We start from the raw sequence: 20,608 nt of genomic DNA, 5'->3' as shown, positions 1-20,608 counted from the left end.
CATTGGCCTTCTTGGCCACCAGGGCACATTGCTGGCTCATGGTCATCCTGTTGTCCATGAGGACTCCCAGGTCCCTTTGCACAGAGCTGCTCTCCAGCAGGTCAGCCCCCAACCTGTACCAGTTATTCCTCCCCAGGTGCAGTACCCTACACTTGCCTTTGTTTCATTAGGTTTCTCTCTGTCCAGGTCTCCAGCCTGTCCAGGTCACGCTGTAAGGCGGCACAGCCTTCCGGCGTGTCAGCCACCCCTCCCAGTTTTGTGTCATCAGCAAACTCGCTGATGGTACACTCCATCCCCTCATCCAGGTCATTGATGAATATATTGAACAGGAATATATTGAATCTTCTCCATTGGGCTGCTCTCCAGCTATGGGCCTTTCCTTGGTACGTTCACCTCTTGCTCTTTGCCAGTACCATCTTGTGCAAGGGTGTGCTCGATTGTGTGATGGTAGAGTACAGCTCCCGCTCTCCTGGCGGCATGGTCTGTCCTCTTGCTTACGTCCATCACCCATCACAGCTAAAGCACTGCAGGGGATAGACTGTCTTGACAGGCTGAGAGAGTTGGGGGTGTTCAGCCTGGAGAAGAGAAGGCTCCGGGGAGACCTTATTGCGGCCTTCCAGTATCTGAAGGAGGCCTACAGGAAAGCTGGGGAGGGACTTTTTACAAGGGTATGTAGTGATAGGATGAGGGGGAACGGTTTTACACTGAAAGAGGGAAGATTGAGATGAGATGTGAGGAAGAAATTGTTGGCTGTGCGGGTGGTGAGCCCCTGGGGCAGGTTGCCCCGAGAAGCTGTGGCTGCCCCATCGCTGGAGGTGTTCAAGGCCAGGTTGGACGGGGCTTGGAGCAACCTGGTCTGGTGGGAGGTGTCCCTGCCCAGGGCAGGGGGGGGGGACTAGATGATCTTCAAGGTCCCTTCCAACCTAACCCATTCTGTGATTCTGTGATAGCAGCATTTACTTCTGAAACTCACTTTTCCTGCACTATCTGGTCTTCTGCACAAGAAACTAAATGGTGACCAGTTCTCCTGAGAGAGAGCTGCAGATGGACTTCTGTGCCTGAAAAAGTTTCTTTTTTTTTTTTTTTTTTTTTTTGGGGGGTTATGTCAGCTTCTCTAATAAAAGATTTGTCCTCTCCCAGCAACCCTGACCTCATTAGTCTTCTGCCTGGCTCCGAACAGGCGTGTTGGTGGATACCCAGCGCTGATGTGTGTGTCTGGCTTTAGCTGCAGACCCACGGCAAGCTGCTTTTCACCACGACTGGGATTCCTTTGAGGAAGAATGAAAATCATTATTCTTCAGGGCTTATCTTAGGGACAATAGGAGGAATACCACTCTGTCTGCTTCAAATTTAGCAGTCTTCTGCTATCATAACTCATTTCAATCCTTCCAGCTAAATATCGCCCTGGGGAACATTATCGGATAAGGTGGAGCCGCAGTTCAGTGTTGAAGAAAAACTGTAATGGCTTCTTTATCTAGGGCTTACGCTTTCTTTGGAGCAACAAACAATTTTATTTTATCAGTAGAGGCTGTTCATATCTTGCTTTGGATTAGTCAAATACAGAATGAAGTAAATAATTGCAGGGAGCATTAATATCGCGTGCCTTAAACAGTTTTCTAGAACTTCTTTCCCACAGAGAACCTACATGGGAAAGGAGATGACACATGTCTCTTGCCCAGACGTTATATTGATTGACAGTCTGTCAAGTTCTGTCACTGTGGTTTATTTATAGTATGTGCCTTAAATAATCAGACTATCTCACTAATATTTTTGGACAGCTGCTCCTAGTTTTCAAGATGAGTTTGGCTCATACAAATGTGTCCTGAACCCAGACAGGCCTGGGAGGAGGTTTCTTTTGGATGTAGATGGGAAGTAAAGCTGAGATGGAACTGCAATAAGAATGGAAATGGGAATCACCTCTTTTGGCCAACAGCTTGCAACTATAGTGAACCTTAAAAAATGGACTGAAAGCAAGTTTTCTCCGAGCAAGAGAAAAGAAAGGCATGCCCAAAACAGTGCTTCTGTCATTTTCATTTAATTTCTTAAATTTCTATTTTAATTTAATATCTTTTTGGTCTTGTAAAGTCTCTTTATTGCCTGGCGTGATGAAGGCAGCAGCTTCAAGTTGACATATTGTATCGTGCAACCACGAAGTCCCATGGAAGAGCTCAGAGCTCTCTGCAGATCCACTGCTCTTCCTGCCTAATTCCAAAGAAATTGGGATTCTCCAACTCCTTAGGGCAGGGAGGCCCCAGCAGGCAGGACCCCATTGTGTCAACGTTGTGAGCCTGTGAAATGGAGACAAATAGACTGTGCCATATGTCTGTGCCGTCAACTGAAGGTTTTCTCGCCATCACTTTTCCTGCCAAAGGCACCTCTGCCACTCCCATGACTTTCAACAGTGCTTTCTTAGAAACCTGTACAATAGAAAGGAAATGGGTATAAAAATTAAGTATTTTTTGCAAGATTCATGTAGGTTTTGTCAGGTATTTTTAGGGGGTTAGGTTTATACTGAAGGTTGCAGCGGCATGGTTGTGTTATCTGGGATGCCCACACAACTCCAAGCGTTGTGCTTACCGTGTAAAATGTGGATGACCCATAAGAGAAATCCCTTCTTCAAAGAGTGTGTGCTTTCACACAAGTGGAATTCACCACCCTTAGGGTCAAACTGTCATCCTGGGGAAGGAGAGGAAGGAGAGGGAAGAAATTACGGAAGTTTTCATACTAGAGGACCTGCACTTTTCCTTCTTCATCTGCTCTGCAGGTCCAGAGCTGCCTCCCCTCCTGGGGAAAACTGCCTGCCCCTGCGTAACGTCTTCACGGTCCTGGAAATGTGGAGCTGGAGTGAAGCCAGAGGGACTCCTGAGGCAGTGAGGCTCCGCTATTCCCTCGCTTCACGCAAAAACGGACGTGAGCCGGCAATGTGTGCTTGTGGCCTAGAAAGCCAATCCTGTCCTGGTTGAGGATACCGTATCCAGGTTGAGGGAGGTAATTCTCCCTTTTACTGCCCTCACGTGAGACCCCACCTAGAGTACTGTGGGGCTCCCTGTACACGACAGACATGGACCTGTTAGAACGGGTCCAGAGGAGGCCATGAAAATGGTGAGAGGAACACCTCTCCCATGGAGAAACGATGAGAGAGTTGGGGTTGTTCAGCCTGGAGAAGAGAAGGCTCTGGGGAGACCTTATTGTGGCCTTTCTATATATAAACAGGGCTTGTAAGAAAGATGGAGAGGGAGTTTTTACCAAGGTCTGTGGCAGGACAAGGAGCAATGGTTTTCAACTGAAGGAGCGTAGGTTTAGATTGGACATAGGGAGGAAATTTTTTATGATGAGGGTGGTAAGACACTGGAGGGGGTCACTCAGAGAAGCTGTGGCTGCCCCATCATTGGAAGTGTTCAAGGCCAGGTTGGATGGGGCTTGGAGCAACTTGATCTAGTGGAAGATGTCCCTGCTCATGGCATGGGGGTTCAACTAGGTGATACTGGCAGGTGCTTTCCAACCCAAACCATTCTGTGATTGCTGTCAATGCCTTGGGAAGAGGGATGGCACAAAGAACTTTGCGTTGACGGGAGGGCGTACCCCGCTCCAGCCAGAGCCCCGCTGCCTTCAGCATAACCCTGCAGATCCCTCCCCACCGCTGCTCCTCTGCGCGCTGCGGGAGCTCGGCCATCTGTCTGCAGCTCATCACGACGTCTCTCATCAGCACAAATGCGCAAGGGCAACCCTTGAACAGCAGATACAATAAATTACCCCGTTTAATTAAAGTCCTTTAATTTTCGTAGGATCAGGTGGCAGTGCTGACCTACACTCTCACGAGCAGCGAGTGTGAGATACGGTTTTCCAGCTCCGCGATAACATCCAGTACAGAGTCTCAGCCTGAGCACACGGTCAGCAACTGCTGGTCTGTACGGACGTCAGTGTTTTAAAATGGGAAACAACAGCACCAGCAATGCTGTGGGTGCCTTTACAGTCCACGTCAAGATTGGTTTTTCATGGCCGTGAGCAACGAGCAAGAAATAAGGTGCTGCTTATATAAAGGAAAGGGTCTTTCAGCCGAAAAAAGAACCAACTGTAAAAGGTCTCCAGGAAAGTGAGCAGGTTGTCAAATGCCGGAGCAAATCTTTTTTTAAAACAGTTGCTGTGTCTGGTGAATACATGTGCAATTTGACTGCTCTACTCTTGGGCTGATGAGGCTTGAAACGGTAATAAGGGGGTGGCACTTTTTCATGGGAATGAATGTATTTATTATCCTCAGAGACTTGAGAAATGCTGGATTCTCAACCATCCATTAACTTGCTCTTCAGAACGGTTCCACCCTTGCTTTCAGCTTTTCCTCTATTTTTACATCCATTTAGCATGAGTGGGCTGAAATCGTTTCGTGGCAAGGCGGCGAGTGAGTGATGGGATACCGGCGGTAACGTGGGACGATCAGTATAAAATGAAACCTGGCCCAGCTTCTGGGCTCCCTGCAGCATCAAGGTGCATTTGGATGCTCGTCCTTCGTAACAGCCCAGGAACGGCGCGCGGGAGAGGTTTGGGTAGACCTTGACATGGAAATGCGTGCAATCGCTGTGCTCGGTTCACCTGTTAAAAGGTGCTGCGTGATTAGGGAAGAAAGAAGAGGTTCTGCCGTCCTTCCTGCTGTAGTTGTGTTTGTGAGCTGGCAAAACAGGATTCGCTCAGCTTCATATAATTGAAAATGTTAAGCGTAAAACAAAATAGAAATCAGTTTAGGAGGGCTTCAGCTCGGTTGGAGACTGCTTCCAGACTTAAATTTGATTTGAAAACTCTGTGAATTGGGGAATGGGCATTTTGAGCTATAAAAGGAGTTTCAGTACAACAGATTGGCCTCTTAAAATGCATGAGGCCAAATTGAGCTGGGGGTAAGTGAAATCTAATGGATGAGATGTGTCTCGATGTTTTAGTACTGAGTTTGGCCTGAGTTCCAGCTGAAGGACAGTAACATCTTAAAACACACTGACAATCTAACGTACAGTCGTTTGATCATCCCTATAGCATCCTAAGAGCCTTTAGTCTGTAAGTCACTTGTGACAAAGGGCTCCTGGCTGGTAAATCATAGAATCATAGAATGGTTGGAAGGGACCTTAAAGCTCATTGAGTTTCACCCCCCTGCCCTGGGCAGGGACATCTCCCACCAGCCCAGGTTGCTCCAAGCCCCGTCCAACCTGGCCTTGAACACCTCCAGGGATGGGGCAGCCACAGCTTCTTGGGGCAACCTGCCCCAGGGGCTCACCACCCTCACATGAAACATTTCTTCCTCGTATCTTATCTAAATCTACATTTTTTCCAGTTTGAAGCCATCACCCCTCGTCCCATCACTCCATGCCTTTGTAAAAAGTCCCTCCCCAGCTCTCCTGGAGCCCCTTTAAGCACTGGAAGGGCACCACTGGTGCACCACCCCGCGGAACACTGAAAAGATGTCTGGCTGGTGAAGGCTTTGGCGGAGCTACGCCAGGAAGCCTGGGTGGCGTTTGCTCTCTCATTTCTCAGCTCTGAGGTAGTTCCTCAAGTACCGAATCTGCACGTTTGTGTCCCAGAATGTGACTTTTTGCAAGAATTAATTCCCAATCAGTCTAAAGGGAACGGATTTACAGCAGTGTGAAGCTGAGGACATGAAGTTTCTCACGTCTCTGTGCTGAGAAGGTGCTCGTAAATACTATTTTTGAAGAGTTTCTGAGGTCTAGGCAATAAAGAATGAGAACTGGTGGATGGACTTAAAATATAACATGAAAGTATTTTGCAGGTGGAAATACTTTGGCTTCACACGGCTGACCTGAAGGGGTGGTCGTAAAGACAAAATGTTCCTGGACCTGTGGCAGCTTCAAAGCTATTGCTCAGCAGAAGCAAACTGGCGTACGGTGTTTGAAGGCTTTAAAAGGGAAAATGAGGAAAATGGTCCCTTGGATTTATCTGTCTTGGAACAATGAGTGACACACTATGGACAGTTTTGTGTGGCTGCGCGGCTTTTTCATCTGTTGATAGCTGGTGGTTAATGAGCTCTCCAGATAGCGCGGCAAGTGTCTGAGCGACGGTGAGCTGGAGTCCTTGGGGGTTCAATGGGTTGAAGTGTGGGTTTTGTAGTGTCTTGTCCTGCACTTAGATAATGGACTTCATTATCTGTCCCTGTAAAAATCCTTGTGATACGGCCCCTATTAGGAGTGTATCACTGCTCAAGACTTGCTAGGAAACCGAACGGAGGAGAGTATTTTGTCTTGTAAATTAATTTAGGCTGCTTGTAGCAATTTAAGCCCCAATCAGATAACGGCCGACAGAAGCTGTTCTTGAAAAATTAAATGGCACATTTTGGAAATCGGGGTTGTAAGTGCCAATTCACTCACCCAATCACCGGTGGAAGGCTGAAACATGGACCAAACCACCTGGGCTCTCTGGCCAAAGGGAAACAAATTCCTTTTCAAGAGTTTCGAGAGTACCTTAGTCCGGCAGAGCCCGAGCACTTGCGGATTTTCAGTGCTGCATTGGCTGGTGTGTTATTTAGATGCTCCTGACAATTTCGCTTGTGATCTGAAGCTGAAAGCTCAACCTTCCGTGGCGTGAAATTGCGGCTGGACGGGTTATGGTAGATGGTGCTGGCAGATGCCAAACCCTGGGTGAACGTGTTGAGTTTGGGATGCTCAAAACCAGCGAGCTCCTTTTGAGGACTTTGGTATGTGGTAACCAGACTGGTTCAGCATAACAGGTTCAGACTGTTGTATTGATTGCTTTTCTAACTATTCTCAAGTGCTATTTCTGCTCCGATTTTTAATGTCTGTGTGCCCCGGCTGTGCGGACAAAGGAGTTGTGTTTCCGTTTCAGCAGGGCTGGAGGGAAGAAATGAGGAGCAGATCGCCGGGGAGGGTGCCCTGATGCCCACAGTGGTTCTTGAGCACCCCATTGTCTCTTGGATGTGGCTTTTGTGATGTTTGTACACAGAGGAGAGCAGAAATCCAGAAACAGGAGGACAAGAGGGCATGAATATTACAGAATCTCAGACTGGTAAGGGTGGGAAGGGCCCTCTGGAGCTCCCCCAGTGCCACCCCCTGCCAGAGCAGGGGCACCTCCAGCAGTGGCACAGGACGGCGTCCAGGCGGGTTTGGGATGGCTCCAGAGGGGGAGACTCCCCCACCTCTCTGGGCAGCCTGTGCCACTGCTCTGCCACCCTCACAGCAGAGAAGGCCCTCCTCAGGTTGAGATGGAACTGCCCATGGTCACGTTTGTGCCCGTTCCCTCTTGTCCCGTCACTGGGCACCACTGGAAACAGACTGTTCCCATCCCCCTGGCACCCTCCCTTGAAGGATTTATCAGCATTGATAAGATCCGCCTCAGTCTTCTCTTCTCCAGACTAAAAAGCCCCGAGTCCCTCAGCCCTTCCTCATATGAGAGATGTTCCAGTCCCCTCATCATCTTTGTAGCCCTTTGCTGTATCATTATGCTATATTGAGGTTTACACTGTGCCTTCAGAAGGCTGTGTTAGATGGTTGTAAGGAATATGTACAGTGGGTGACACGATTAGAAACATTAATGAAATTTGTGGGAAACGTGGCCTAATCCCTGCTTGGTACCACTTGTCGATGTCTCCAAAGCTCCAGCATCGGTCCTAAAGCTTACAGAGGCAGGCTGGTGGCCTGGCTAAGATGCTGGTTAACCTAAGGAGCTTCTTCACTGTCAAAAAATATCGTAAAAATGCATCTGCAAGTTTTGTCTTTTCGTAAATTCACTCAATTTTTTCAAATCTGGACGGGAGCGATATGCCAGAGGGAAGGGATGACCTCCAGAGGGATCTGGACAGGCTTGAGGAGTGGGGCCATGTGAACCTCATAAAGTTCAACAAGGTCCTGCGCCAGTGGCGGGACAGTCTCCAGTATCAACACAGGCTGTGATGTAGGATAAAGGAGAAGGACTTGGGGGTGTTGGTGGATGAGAAGCTCACCATGAGCTGGCAATGTGCACTCACAGCCCAGCGAGCCCCCGGCATCCCAGGCTGCATCCCCAGCAGTGTGGCCAGCAGGGCGAGGGGGGATTGTGCCCCTCTGCTGCGCTCTGCTATTTCTCCTCTAAAACTTGCCACAAGGTGCCTTTCCTGTGGGGTTTTAATGTCACTTTGTCCCTCGTGCGTGGTCCTCTGGCGGTGCTGACTTACAGGGCGTCACGAGGCTTATTCTGGTGGCTCATGGGATGGAAGAGCCGGAGCTGGTTTGTACCCGGGACTGGGGATGAGCGCCTTGAATGTCAAATGCTGAAGCGAATGAAAGAGAATGACAAATCTCATCCTTGAACAAGCCCAAATAAACCCTTCCCCTCTGTCGCTGCCCGTTCGATTCTTTAATCCTCCCCACCGTGCTCCTACCCTTTCCTCCAGGGCAGCCCTTTGCCTGCTGACATCTCTGGGTTTTTTCTCCTGCCCCCTCATTTCTCCCCAGTTAATTCAGCATTTTTTGCTCTACTGACATACAGAACAACCATAGTGGCTGCATAGGAGCTCGGTACCTGGGCACCAGGAATAAACTATCCCCAAAGGCTGCCAGGATGGAAAGAGCTGTCTTAAGGGAGGGGATTCTGTCCCTCTGCTCTGGTGAGACCCCACCTGGAGTGCTGCCTCCAGCTCTGGAACCCTCAACATAAGAAGGACATGGACCTGGTGGAGCGGGGCCAGAGGAGGCCCTGGAGATGCTGGTAGGGCGGGAGCCCCTCTGCTGGGAGGACAGGCTGGGGGAGGTGGGGGGGGTCAGCCTGGAGAAGAGAAGGCTCTGGGGAGACCTTATTGCGGGCTTCCAGTATCTGAAGGAGGTCTACAGGCAAGCTGGAGAGGGACTTTTTACAAGGGCATGTAGGGATAGGATGAGGGGGAACGGTTTTACACGGAAAGAGGGAAGATTGAGATGAGATGTGAGGAAGAAATTGTTGGCTGTGTGGGTGGTGATCCCGTGGAGCAGGTTGCCCCGAGAAGCTGTGGCTGCCCCATCCCTGGAGGCGTTCAAGGCCAGGTTGGACGGGGCTTGAAGCAACCTGGTCTGGTGGGAGGGGTCCCTGTCCATGGCAGGGGCGTTGGGACTGGATGATCTTCAAGGTCGCTTCCAACTTAAACCATTCTATGATTCTATGAAATGCCCCATCCAATCATTCCTTGCCTTGTGCAGAAGAGGTCTGCGGTGAGTTTGTGTGTATGGTTACACACACATCTGTCTTGTATGTAGGCAGTAAAATATATATAGCTGGAAATAGAAGCTAACTGCTCTATTATGGGCATTCTGAGTATAATCATGAAGGAGCCTGAGCTAAACAGACGCGTTTGAAGGCTCTGTGTGCCACTCTTTTAATTTATTTCATGAACTCCTTTACTAGTGCATCTCCTAAAGATGTGCATGTTAAAAAGAGGGGGCGGGTAGCTGGGACTCGCCGCCCAAGAGCCGTTAATCAAAAGCAGCGTTGCACCAACGAGGCCAGGGGTGAGCAGAGCCGGAAGGAATGGTTTAGAAACATTTAGAAATACATGAAGAATTAAAGGCGGCTTTAAAATACCTACTTGATGCAGCCCCGCGTGCTCTCCGCTTTGCACCGCCGGTTATTGCGTTGCAATTTTTAAAGCTGTTCCGTTAGTGCTTCTCTGAGCTGCAGTGCCGTATATTCTCCTTGGGGAGAATGTTAAATGAACGCTGGCTTTTCTACTCCTATTGATTGTGCAGATGATACGAAATTAAAATAAAGCAAGAAAACAACTTCTGATTTCTTCTGTGAGGAATCTAATAAATTTTGCTCAATATATTTTCATCTCGTTTTCTTTCCTTCGGCATCTTTGCTGTAATAAGGCCCCAGCAGAGACAGAGTCCCATCATGTGCACATCCGAACAAGTAGAAAATAAAGGATATTTTTGTTCTGTCCCTGATGATTTCATATCTCCAGCAGGAAACCCGTGCAGATTAGCAGCACTCGACATAAACCAACTTGTTGTTATTTTTGCAAATTCAAGTTGAAGAGGCAAGACAGACGTGGCAGGAGGGGAGCAGGGTCTCCAGGAGGACCAGGGATTTACAAGAGGTCTCTTAGGGTATTCAGGAGGGAAATCGGAGCGGGATGCTGGACGCTTTGGTGCTGCCATCACTTCCAAGCTCATCCCTGGTCCTTGGATCTGGGCTTTGTCTTACACCGCGGGGGATGTAGGATATGAGGACCATCATAGGGACCGCAGCTTTTGCTTTCGTGAGGAAGCTTGTTTGTGGTCATTTGGGGGATGAAGAAGAGCTAACAAACAGAAATCCTAGGAGCTCAAAAACCAATAAGGTATAAAAATGTCTCGCGTATATTTAAAGCCAGTGGGTTTTGAGCGCTGGGAAATTTCAAACACGTTTTCCCTGGCACAAATCGCTCCAGATTCTTCTACTTTCTTATCATTCAGTGCGCCCCAGAAAGGAGCAAACCACATTAATTTTCCTGCACCTTTCCCATCTCCATTTCCCCTTAAAGGAGAAAGGACAAGTTTTCTTGCTGGAGGTCAGCACTTATCAAAGTTTATGAGATCAGAGTGGAAGATAGAGTAGAGCGGGGCTGGCTGCATCTTTTCGCATCCGAAGCTATTAAAGCTGCCTTGCTAGAAATGGTCTTTATCTGAAATGAAATTATTCTGAAAATGGCCATAACTTTCTTTTAGAACAACAAAAGGTACCACAGTAAGCAAGATGCAGTCCTACCAAGCAGAAGCTAAACCCCGCAAAAAAAAAAAAAGAAAGAAGACCTAAATATACGGTCGTCTCCATCTGCCTGAAATAACCGTGAAGTCTTTCAATAATTGGCTGGATGGAAAAGCTTACCCAAAGCCACAGTTTTCCTGTGGTCTGAAAGTGGTCTGATTTATTTCAGGCTTGTTTTCTATGTATAAACCCGATGTTGAAAATTTTGGTCCGAGTGAAAGAGAAGGGGTTTTTTTGCTGAATTGAACAGTGTGTGAGCGCTGGTGGTATCTCAGAGAGCACAAATGAAACATTCGCTGCATGTAGCCACACAGGACTGTGTTTGTCATGGTTGTTGACTTAAGGACTTATTCATTAAGGACTATTAAGGACAACTGCAGCAGTTCATGGGATTCAGGATTTATTTGGGAGCATTAACCAGCAGCAAAGACCAAAGAACCTCATGGTGTGCCCCAAGAGGCTATCATCTAGATCCCATCCTTAGCTGATGAGCCAAGGGACTTCCCAAAACCATGGCAAGCATGTGCAGCCATGGGCTACTAAACTGTGTGCTGGAGGTAAAAGCCTCTGTCGAAACACAGTTGAGAGAATTATAGGGAAAATATGCTTGGTGGGGTCAAGAAGTGAGTTGGACTTGGTTTAACACCCCTAGCCAGATTGGCGGAGGCAAAGCGGGATCATCGAGGTCGAGCAGGCAACGGGAGGACCCTGGAGCGATGAATGTACTGGAAAAGAAACGGTTACCTTCTAATGAAGCAGAGAGTAGGCAGGGATGTTTCTGATTTAAGATCTTCATCATTGAATGTTCTGCTTGCAATCACTGGATCTGCAAATAACTTTCCGAGGAGCTTCTTGATTGCTAAAAGGCTGTATATATTCCCGAGTACGATGACAACATGGTTTTATGCAGCCTGAAAAAAAATTAAATAATAAAATCTGTTAAACTGCTGCTTATCCAACATTAACTACAGCAATTTTTAATTAACCTGATTTAGAAGCCAAATATATCACTGATGAAAATGAGAGGGTAGAACATACAGTCATTTATTCCAGTACAGTGGTCATGATTGTTGAATTAGATTTATTCAAATGAACCTCAAAATTTTGCCGCAGTAGTCGGCTGTGTGCCGGGTGCCAGGTTTTAGAAATCTGCACTTCGCCGAAGAGCAGTGAGCTTTGGGGCATGGGAGGGAGAGATTGTGATGTGTTTGTCTTGTTGCTCACAAAGGGGGAGGAAAGACCCACGCTTGCTTTTATTTAACAAAGCAAAAAAACCCCACCAAAGATGGGGTGTGAATCGACTGCTAATTACCTCTTTCCAGCCTTTGTTGGCAACCAGCAGACAGCGTCAGCGGAGCTTGGCGTGGAAAGACTCTCCAAGGGTCATTTTGTCTGCCGTTGGGTTGGCTCTGCTCTGGGACGATGGCCAACGAGATGCACAGATAAACCAGGGCAGCGGCCATGGCGGTAAAGCACAGCAAAGCCAAACTCGCCGCCAGCAAAGGAAGATTAACGTGTCCCGTTCGGTCTGTCGGAAGGATTTACGCAGGAGCACGTAAGAAGGGATGGAGTTGTTTGAGTGTTACTGTTTTCAGTCGGGAAGACTTCCAAGAGATGGAGGTAGGGCAGTAAACAAAAGCAAAATGGAGCAGGCCGAGGTGTGGAGGTTGTCATCTGTGGTCTTCATAGAATCATAGAATTGTTGAGGTTGGAAGGGACCTTTAAGATCATCAAGTCCAACCATTAACCTACCCTGACAAACCCACCTCTAAACCATGTCCCCAAGTACCACATCTACCCTTTTTTTAAACCCCTCCAGGGATGGTGAATCCCCCCCCTCCCTGGGCAGCCTGTTCCAATGTCTAATAACCCTTTCAGTGAAAAAATGTTTCCTAATCTCGAGGAATAACTTGAACCCATTTCCTCTCGTCCTATCACATGTCCCCAGGGAGAAGAGCTCAGCCCCCACCTCTCTACCCCCTCCTTTCAGGTAGTTGTAGAGGGTGAGAAGGTCTCCCCTCATCCTCCTCTTCTCCAGGCTGAACACCCCCAGTGCCCTCAGTTGTTCCTCATCAGATGTGTCCTCCAGACCCCTCCCCAGCTCCGTTGCCCTTCTCTGGACACGCTCCAACACCTCAATGTCCTTCTTGTAGTGAGGGGCCCAAAACTGAACACAGCACTCGAGGTGGGCCTCACCAGTGCCGAGGACAGGGGGATGATCACTGCCCCAGTCCTGCTGGCCACATCCTGATACAGGCCAAGATGCTGTTGGCCTTCTTGGCCCCCTGGGCACACTGCTGGCTCATATCCAGCCGGCTGTCCACCAACCCCCCCAGGTCCTTTTCTGCCGGGCAGCTTTCCAGCCACTCTTCCCCAAGCCTGTAGCACTGCATGGGGTTGTTGTGACCCAACTGCAGGACAAGAACTTCCACTGAAGTAAGAGTTTGGTACCAGACGTCTGCACTGTGTGTGGGTGCACACAGGGACTTGGGTCTGCAGTGTACGGTGATTTCCAAGCCTCCGCGTAGTTGACTGCTTAGATAATTTCCCCTGAACTCCCCATGACCGATCCGAGTGAAGATGATGAAAACTGAAGAGGCTCTGCAACCTTTTCTAAAGTGCCCATTAAAACCTCATGTGGCTTCAAAGGGTATGAGCTGCTGTGTGTGTTCCTTCCAGGTGGCCTGGCAGGTAATCGGGTCCCTCCCAGGGATGGCACTTGTGCAGCCATGAGTGAATATAAGGGCTGGCATGTTTTCGTGCAACGGCTCTGCCTTCCCTTTAGCGAGAAGCTCTGGTTAATGGAAGTGCTGAGCACCGAGGTGCTGAGCTCTGCTGTTAGAACGCGAAGTGCTGCGACGTTCAAGCCGCGACAGCTGCAAGCAGCCAAGGAAAACCTTTCAAATGTGGCTGTGCTGGTGGGTTTTGGTAGCTGAACTCTGCATTCAGTGTGCGTGTGTTTTCTCGGTGGTTTTCTGCAGAGCACATTGAACATTCCTGCGTTCTGCATTCTGGTTGTCGCCCTCATTTTCTAGAGGAATACAGATGAAATATTGATGATGTCGCGTGTAAGTCTGTAGAGCACATTTATAGTTCTTCCTATACCCTGGCCAACAGAGAATACATCTGTGCTTTACCGCTCGGCTGTGCCGACGGCCTCTTTGCTCACACAGGTTGCTCATTGCTTTCCAGAGATGCTGTCCTCTTCTCTCTCCCCGTTGACAAAAGCGTAATTTCTCTTTTTTTTCTTTTTGGTCTCGTTGCAGGTTATCCGACGGGCTATCCCACCGCTGCCCCAGCCTACAACCCAAACATGTATCCAACCAGCAGCCCCGGCTACGCCCCAGGTAAAAACCTGTGCGCGGAGATGCGATCGGGCACGCTGAAACACGCGGGAGGATTTCCCTTTTGCTGCTCCGTGTACCAAACCCCGCAGTTTCCCTGCGCTCGTCAGCAAATACTTCCCAGGGAAGGGGCCTGTGTTAAGCTCGTCCCTTCCTAACTCTGCCGTTAACTTCGCACCCTCGGCTGGGAATATTTGTCCGTGTTGCAAAGTACTTTTGAGTCGTGAATTGTATCTTAATACTAATCCCAGGAATGTGACAGTCCTCATCGATGTGATACCTGTGCGTTGATGGCTGTTAATGTTTTCTGACTACTGCATGCTGTCGCCCCGAGGTTGCCTTCCCCTTCCCCCGGTTTATCTTTCTCTCCTCCTTCCACATCATAGATGCAGAAACCATGTCCTGTTTGGTGTCTGGATCTCCCATGCCATGTCTTTACTCTTGCCCTCTTTTCTGTGGCACTGATGGCCTCTGGATCTGTCCTAGTGTCTTCTTCTGTCTAGCTCCTGCCCTTCACGCTGCCCTAAAATGGCTCTTCCACAGATGCAGCAAGCTCTTCTGGACAAATCAGGAACTCCTCTGCCTCAGCCTTGGTGCGCAGGTTATCTTTGAGAGCATCAGCTGTGCTCTTCTCCATAAAATCTTGTTTTCCCTTGGCTTTCCCAGTTTGGCCAGTTGTTTTCTACCTCTGCTGTAGCATGTCCATTGGGATGTATTTGTCATCTGCCTCTTCCAGCTTTCCAGGAAAGCTCGGCCACCCTCTGTCCTTAGTTCCCTTCTCCACTACTCCCCATCTGTCTCTGGAAAGCCTTACTTAGAGGTACAAGGTCTTCATTTTTCAGGGAGGTCTTAGTTTTTCACACCAACCACATGCTCTTCTGCATCCTCTGAACCATCCTCCGAACCATCCTCCCAGCCAGGCTCATGGCTAACACATTCATCCTCCGTAGCTCGGCCCCTACCCTGGAGCCCTGCTCTCTCTGCCATCTCCAACCTCGGCAAATTCTCCTCCATCCTTCCGGAGAGCTGGTACAAAACTAATGTTCCCACTCCGCTGCTTTAACTGTGTCATCCCGCTCTTTGCCTCCCTCTTGCTCATATCCCGCACAGGCTACTTGTCTTTATCTACAGAACCAACACCCCCACCCTTCATTCTTGGTGTCCAGAGCTTTACTGCTCTTTCGGCTCAGCCAGCGATGTGTGTCCTCTTCACTTCTTACCTTTCCAAGCGTCTCCCTCGTCCTTGCAGCTCCTCTCCCCTCATCACCCACAAAGCCATTTCTCATTTGAATTCCTCCATTAGCCTCCATTAGCTGTTTGTTTTTTTTTTTTTGATAAAAGCCCATGACTAGACTACCAAGCTCCTTCTCTTGCCTGCTCTCGAGCACCATTTCTCCACACCTTCCTTCCGTCTGTTTTCCACTGTTGCCTCTTGGCCAAACACAGCCCACAGCTCCGCTTACGCTGCTCTGCGGACACAGAGAAGGATGTGGATGGAGGACACACACAGGTCTGGGACCTTCCCTCCTGGCCGGAGAGAGCTGGAGAGGAGAAAGCCATCAAAGCATGTGGGTGGTATGAATACAAACCCAGTCATGCCCTGTCCATCACTTTGAGGTTGGACATTTCATCTACATGAGGTGGAGAAACGGGGAAATTGCTCACGGCCAGGGGTTGCCAATGGTCGAAGGCTCACGTAGATTAGACCAGAATGTAAATTAATCATGGGAGCTGCCGTCAAATACCTTCCAGCAAGGATACTTCTTATTCCAGACGAAAGGGACCTTCCACCACATAGTAACCTTAGGGTTTCTAAGTCAGAGAAGTTACTGTGGAGCAGGAGTCATGGTGTAATTCCCACCTGTCCACAAGGAGTTGTCTTTGCCACAGCACAGACTAACGAGGTTCCGTGCTTAATGAGGAATGTTGGAGTCGCTCTGCTAAATCAATCACTTGCTTTTTTTGCACTTTAGTGCCCAAACTTGGAAACCTTTATAAAAGTCTTTTTCTTTTTGGAGTTGAAGACTTCCCTTAGGCCCCCACTCAGGAAATAATTTAACTGAATTCAAACCTGCAGTTAAGTACCATACCGAAACCAGCCTTTTGGAAGGACAAAGCGACCCAGAGTTTTTAAAGCACGGTTAAGGTCTCTGCTTTCAGCAAAATTACGTGGGGGACGGGAGCCTCTTGGCATGGCAAAGGGTGATAGAAACCCAAGGGCTAAGTAGCAGATTCAAAATGTGACTCTTATCCAGAATGAACTAAGTGAAATGCGGTATAAGAAAAGGAAATCTCCTAATTAATAGCGATCTTAAGATCTTGTTGCCCAGAGAAGCTGTGGCTGCCCCATCCCTGGAGGTGTTCAAGGCCAGGTTGGACGGGGCCTTGTGCAACCTGGGCTGGTGGGAGGTGTCCCTGCCCATGGCAGGGGGGTTGGACTAGATGGTCCTTAAAAAGGTCCCTTCCAACCCAAACCATTCTATGATTAGAACATTATTTAATAGCTGTGGGGGTTTTTTAGGCTGTAGCGTGTTGTCAGAGCATTTTCTTTAAGGGATACAGTCACGCAGGTCAAACGCAAGAATTGGCAGTCTCTGAACTGTGATTGGAAAAGCATCTCTGAAATCAGGACTGAGCCTTTTTTTCATGGGTTTTATGAAAAAGGGCTAAAAAAAAATCTCTTGCTCACCCATTTCCAAGGGCACATCGGAGATGAAAAATAATATCTCGCCCTTCGTTTTGACTTTATGGCTTTTCGCTTGGCCGAGATGTTTATTCTGAATGCTTCGCCTCAGAAGAGCTGTGGGATTTTAAAACTTCTCAATAAAGCTGTCTTTTCAGCTGAGTGTTGAGCAGTCATCAGAGTGAAATAGATGCTTGCGTAACGAACACAAAGCCGGACTTTGTGGCAGTCTTGCTAAACCCTTTTTTCCTCTGAATTGCCAAGTTTTCAGTCTCCTGGTTGTCATAAAATCAGTGGATCCCCAGACTCGGGAGCTTTCCAGGGGTGATGAAGCAGGGATGAGGGTTTTGTTGACAAAAAAACTTTTGGGGCTGTCTTCTCCACATCATGGCTTAAATTCACTGTTGTTTTGCAAGGTTATTAAATAAAGCCGTTTACTGCAGATGACTCTGTAAGGGATTTGTTGTGTTTTGTTTGGTTTTATGTGCTTCTGGTAGGGCCTCTAGCCGTGTTTCTTCCCACTGAAAATCTTAACGTGTCATATGAAACGAGTTTTGTTCCCTTAGATGGGTGCTGGCCACCCTCGAATTCCCTTGTAGGATATAACACTGAAAGAGTAAAGTGAAAAAAGCTCTGTAGCATAAAAAAAACAAAAACAAAAACAACACAAATTTATTAGTAGCTTGTCCTGCCAGAGGCTGGCAACGTCCTCGCTGCTCAGCCGGGGCTGTAAATACAGCAGCGTTTCTGCACGTTGGCCTGGACATCATAAAATGCCTCTTGTCCCCAGCCGCTGCCTGCGCCTTGTACAGGCAGCAGCTCCACCACTGGTTGGGGAGATGGCCAAAGGGACACCCAAGTGAGAGAGAGCACCAAATCGCTGCAGGATGAGGAATTTTTGGGGGGTTCTGTATTACTTGTACATCTCGGACACCATCCTTGAGAGGCTGGAGTTCCTATTAGAAAACAAACCCCAGAAAGGCTGTGCTGCTATCCAAACAAAATACTGTTCTTCGCAAAATCTTGATGAAATCCACACATTCATATAGAATCATAGAATGGTTTGGGTTGGAAGGGACCTTGAAGATCATCTAGTTCCAATCCCCCTGCCATGGGCAGGGACGTTTCCCTGAAAAGATTTTATTTCAGCTCAGTTTAATTTTCCAAATTAAAAATAAGAAAAAAACCCACCCCAAAACACTAGGAAATTTTCAAATATTTTAAACAGCTGTGGCAATCGCCACATTTAGGGAAGATTTTGTTCCCTTTAGGTGTATAGACCTTAGGTCTCTAACCCTTCCAGCCCAGGTCCCTCTGTATTCAGTGGAGAGAGACAGACCTCCCCAGAGAGACATTTAGCCCAACTCCGGGGACAGAGTCCCCATGGGTGCCTGTCTGTCCTACCAGGAGAGCTTGAGATGAATCCTGCCTAGGATGTCCTTCATGCTCATGAGAAACCCAAGGGGAGGTTGTAGAAGCTCTCTCAAGGAACTCTGATATAGTCAGGATACCCTCAGAGAAGAAGACCTCTTGGATGATGTTTTATGGGATTGCTTTCTTGGCCTAGGCTAGGATAGCAGGAATAGATTGAGAAATGAGACCCACCTGGCGTGTACAAACATAGGTCCTGGAGCGGGCTGGAGGACAAGCATCCTTCTCTCGAACAAAGAAGTTGCTTGCGCTCACAACAAAGACAAGAAAGAAGTGCATGTCCCAACCCAGTCAGCCAAGAAACAGTCAAGAAGACCAGGAGAGAACAAGGAAACACAGGGATTACCCTGAAAACTGGAGTTTGCACAGGTGGGCACCCCTTCTCCAGCCCCATCGTTCCTGCAGCGGTGTCTACAGCCTGTGTAGAAGGAGCTGAAAGGAGGAGCCCCCACACTCAGTCAGGGCCGGGTTGTCCATTCGCCCTGGTCTCTCCTCCCTGCAAACAGCCAGATCGGCCTTCAGAAGTTTCCTCGTGATCGTTCTGCATGGAATAATCCGCCCCGAACCTTGTTAGTCACCGGCTTTTATAAGCACGAAACCATGGAGACTTTGATTTCTCCCTACCTTTGTCCTGGTGGCTGTGGCTGTGGGTGTCCTCTCTTTCATTAAAGATGCTTAACCTCCCCCGTGCTTTGAGTCTTGCTATATTTCATCGCTGCAGTACTTTGCAGCGAGCAGTTCTGCAGATTAATTAAGGCTTGAGTTACTGATTTCTTTCTTTCTTTTTTTTTTTTTTTTTAAAGCAATGCAAATAATTGTTGCTTTAGATTTGCGTGATGTGAAAGGGGACGCGAAAGCCCTGGTCAATCTTCTTTGTGGCAGCCAGCCTTTTGTTCGCTCCCCTGACGCTCCCTTCTGAAGTGCAATCCTAATCTTTACCGACTTGCTTCCTCTAAAAAAAAATAAAATAAAAATCCTCTGATCATTTTTGTCGTGTGTCCCCCCCTTTGCCACATCTTTTTGTTACGCAGCTTAATGCTCAAGCAAGAAAGCGTTCGCAGCCATCTCGACGTTTCGATTTTGTTTCTTTCTTGATGATTCTTAAAAAATGCCTTTAAGAATTTCCGTATTCGAAATCTCCCAATGTCCACGAAGCTGACAGGTCATTTTGCATTGAGAACAAAAACCTGCCAGCGCGTAACGTGCTAAATTAGCGAGGAAATGGTGAAGATTAAAATTGGCGCTCCTCAACCTGACTCCTCTTGTGCAGAAGCCTCCATCCTCCCCGTAAACAATCACGCGGCTCTTGAAATCAATGCCATTTAATAGCATGGTGGGCTTTTTTTTCCCACCCGCTATTTGGAGATTTATCTTGTCGGAGGAATGGTTCAGAGCCCTCAGCTGGTTGGTGTGCAGCTGGGAGGAAAGATGCTTTGGTGGACTCCGCTATGCTCAGAGCAGCGGCCGAGCAGCCGGGGACGTGTGGAGAAAAAAAAAAAGCCTGTGTGATGCTGTGAGTGGGGACAGCATCTCCCAGCATCAGCTTTAGAGGTAGAGCAAAGGCTACAAAGGCAATCCGGGCTCGGACCTTTCTTAAAATTAGAGGCTTTTCCAAGCTCCCTGCCAGTTTTTATCGAATTATGTTTTTGAAGATCCCGATTCTGCCGCGGGTAAGATGCCACGTTAACAACTCCGGAAAGCAGAAGCTGGCTCTGCCGCTCAGGACCTCCCAGCATTGCACCCGCTGGCAGCGGTCGCTTCTCTGTGGAAAACAGGCTGAAAGGAGAAAAACTAAAAATTTCTGAGAGGCAGCGAAGGCAAAACGAGCTCGATAAAACATTCCGGCAGTGGGTACATGCGATGGAGCAGGCAGCGTCCTCAACTGTGTTAAATGGAATTGAGTTAAAGTAATACTGTGGTTCAGCGGCTGATTTAAAACCAGTCGTCTGTATCGGTACAGAGAGCGTTTACTCAAATTGAATCAGCTGCTGTCATACAGGAGGCTGGAAATAACCCCGCCGCAGAGAAGAACGTGCTGCTGGGGTTCATGCCGTCCGTCAAACGCACTTGGAATCAGAGGGGAATCGGCTTTCTTTTTAAAATCTCTTGATTCTACTACAGCAAACTAATTCTAAATGTATTTTTAAGGATTTTTAGTTGTTGAGCCTTTAGCTGCCTGGCTGCAGAAAGAGATGCTGTGTGTTCCCAGCAGAATTGCTGCTCTCAAACGCGTCCCATCCACCGACAAGGTTCTTGTGTTTCAAACCTCTCAGGCTGGAGGGGGGTGGTACCCGCTGGCAGAAATCCTTCAGGATCCCTAAAAAAGCAATCGCAAACCAAAGTTTCATCTGCTTGAATATCTCATTCTCCTTATGTAGGTTAACCAGGCAAACTTGTCCCTTGATACCGCTTGGAAAAGAGGTTGAAAAGGGTGGGAAGAGCG

General features: G+C 48.3%; 1 protein-coding gene across 1 annotated transcript in view; it reads left to right on the top strand.

Moving 5' to 3' along the window:
* The window catches only part of FAM168A (family with sequence similarity 168, member A), a 177,404-nt gene that overhangs the window by 135,324 nt on the left and 21,472 nt on the right, over positions 1 to 20,608 (top strand). Inside the window, exon 3 of the mRNA XM_009890993.1 lies at positions 13,974 to 14,054. Within this exon, the coding sequence (XP_009889295.1) occupies positions 13,974 to 14,054 (81 nt within the window). The remainder of the gene's footprint in view (positions 1 to 13,973; positions 14,055 to 20,608) is intronic.

Source organism: Charadrius vociferus, unplaced genomic scaffold (genome assembly GCF_000708025.1).
Source record: "Charadrius vociferus isolate BGI_N301 unplaced genomic scaffold, ASM70802v2 scaffold407, whole genome shotgun sequence".
NCBI classification, from domain to species: Eukaryota; Metazoa; Chordata; class Aves; order Charadriiformes; family Charadriidae; genus Charadrius; species Charadrius vociferus.
The sequence above is the reverse complement of the archived record's forward strand: the minus strand, read 5'-3'. Positions and strand labels throughout refer to the sequence as shown.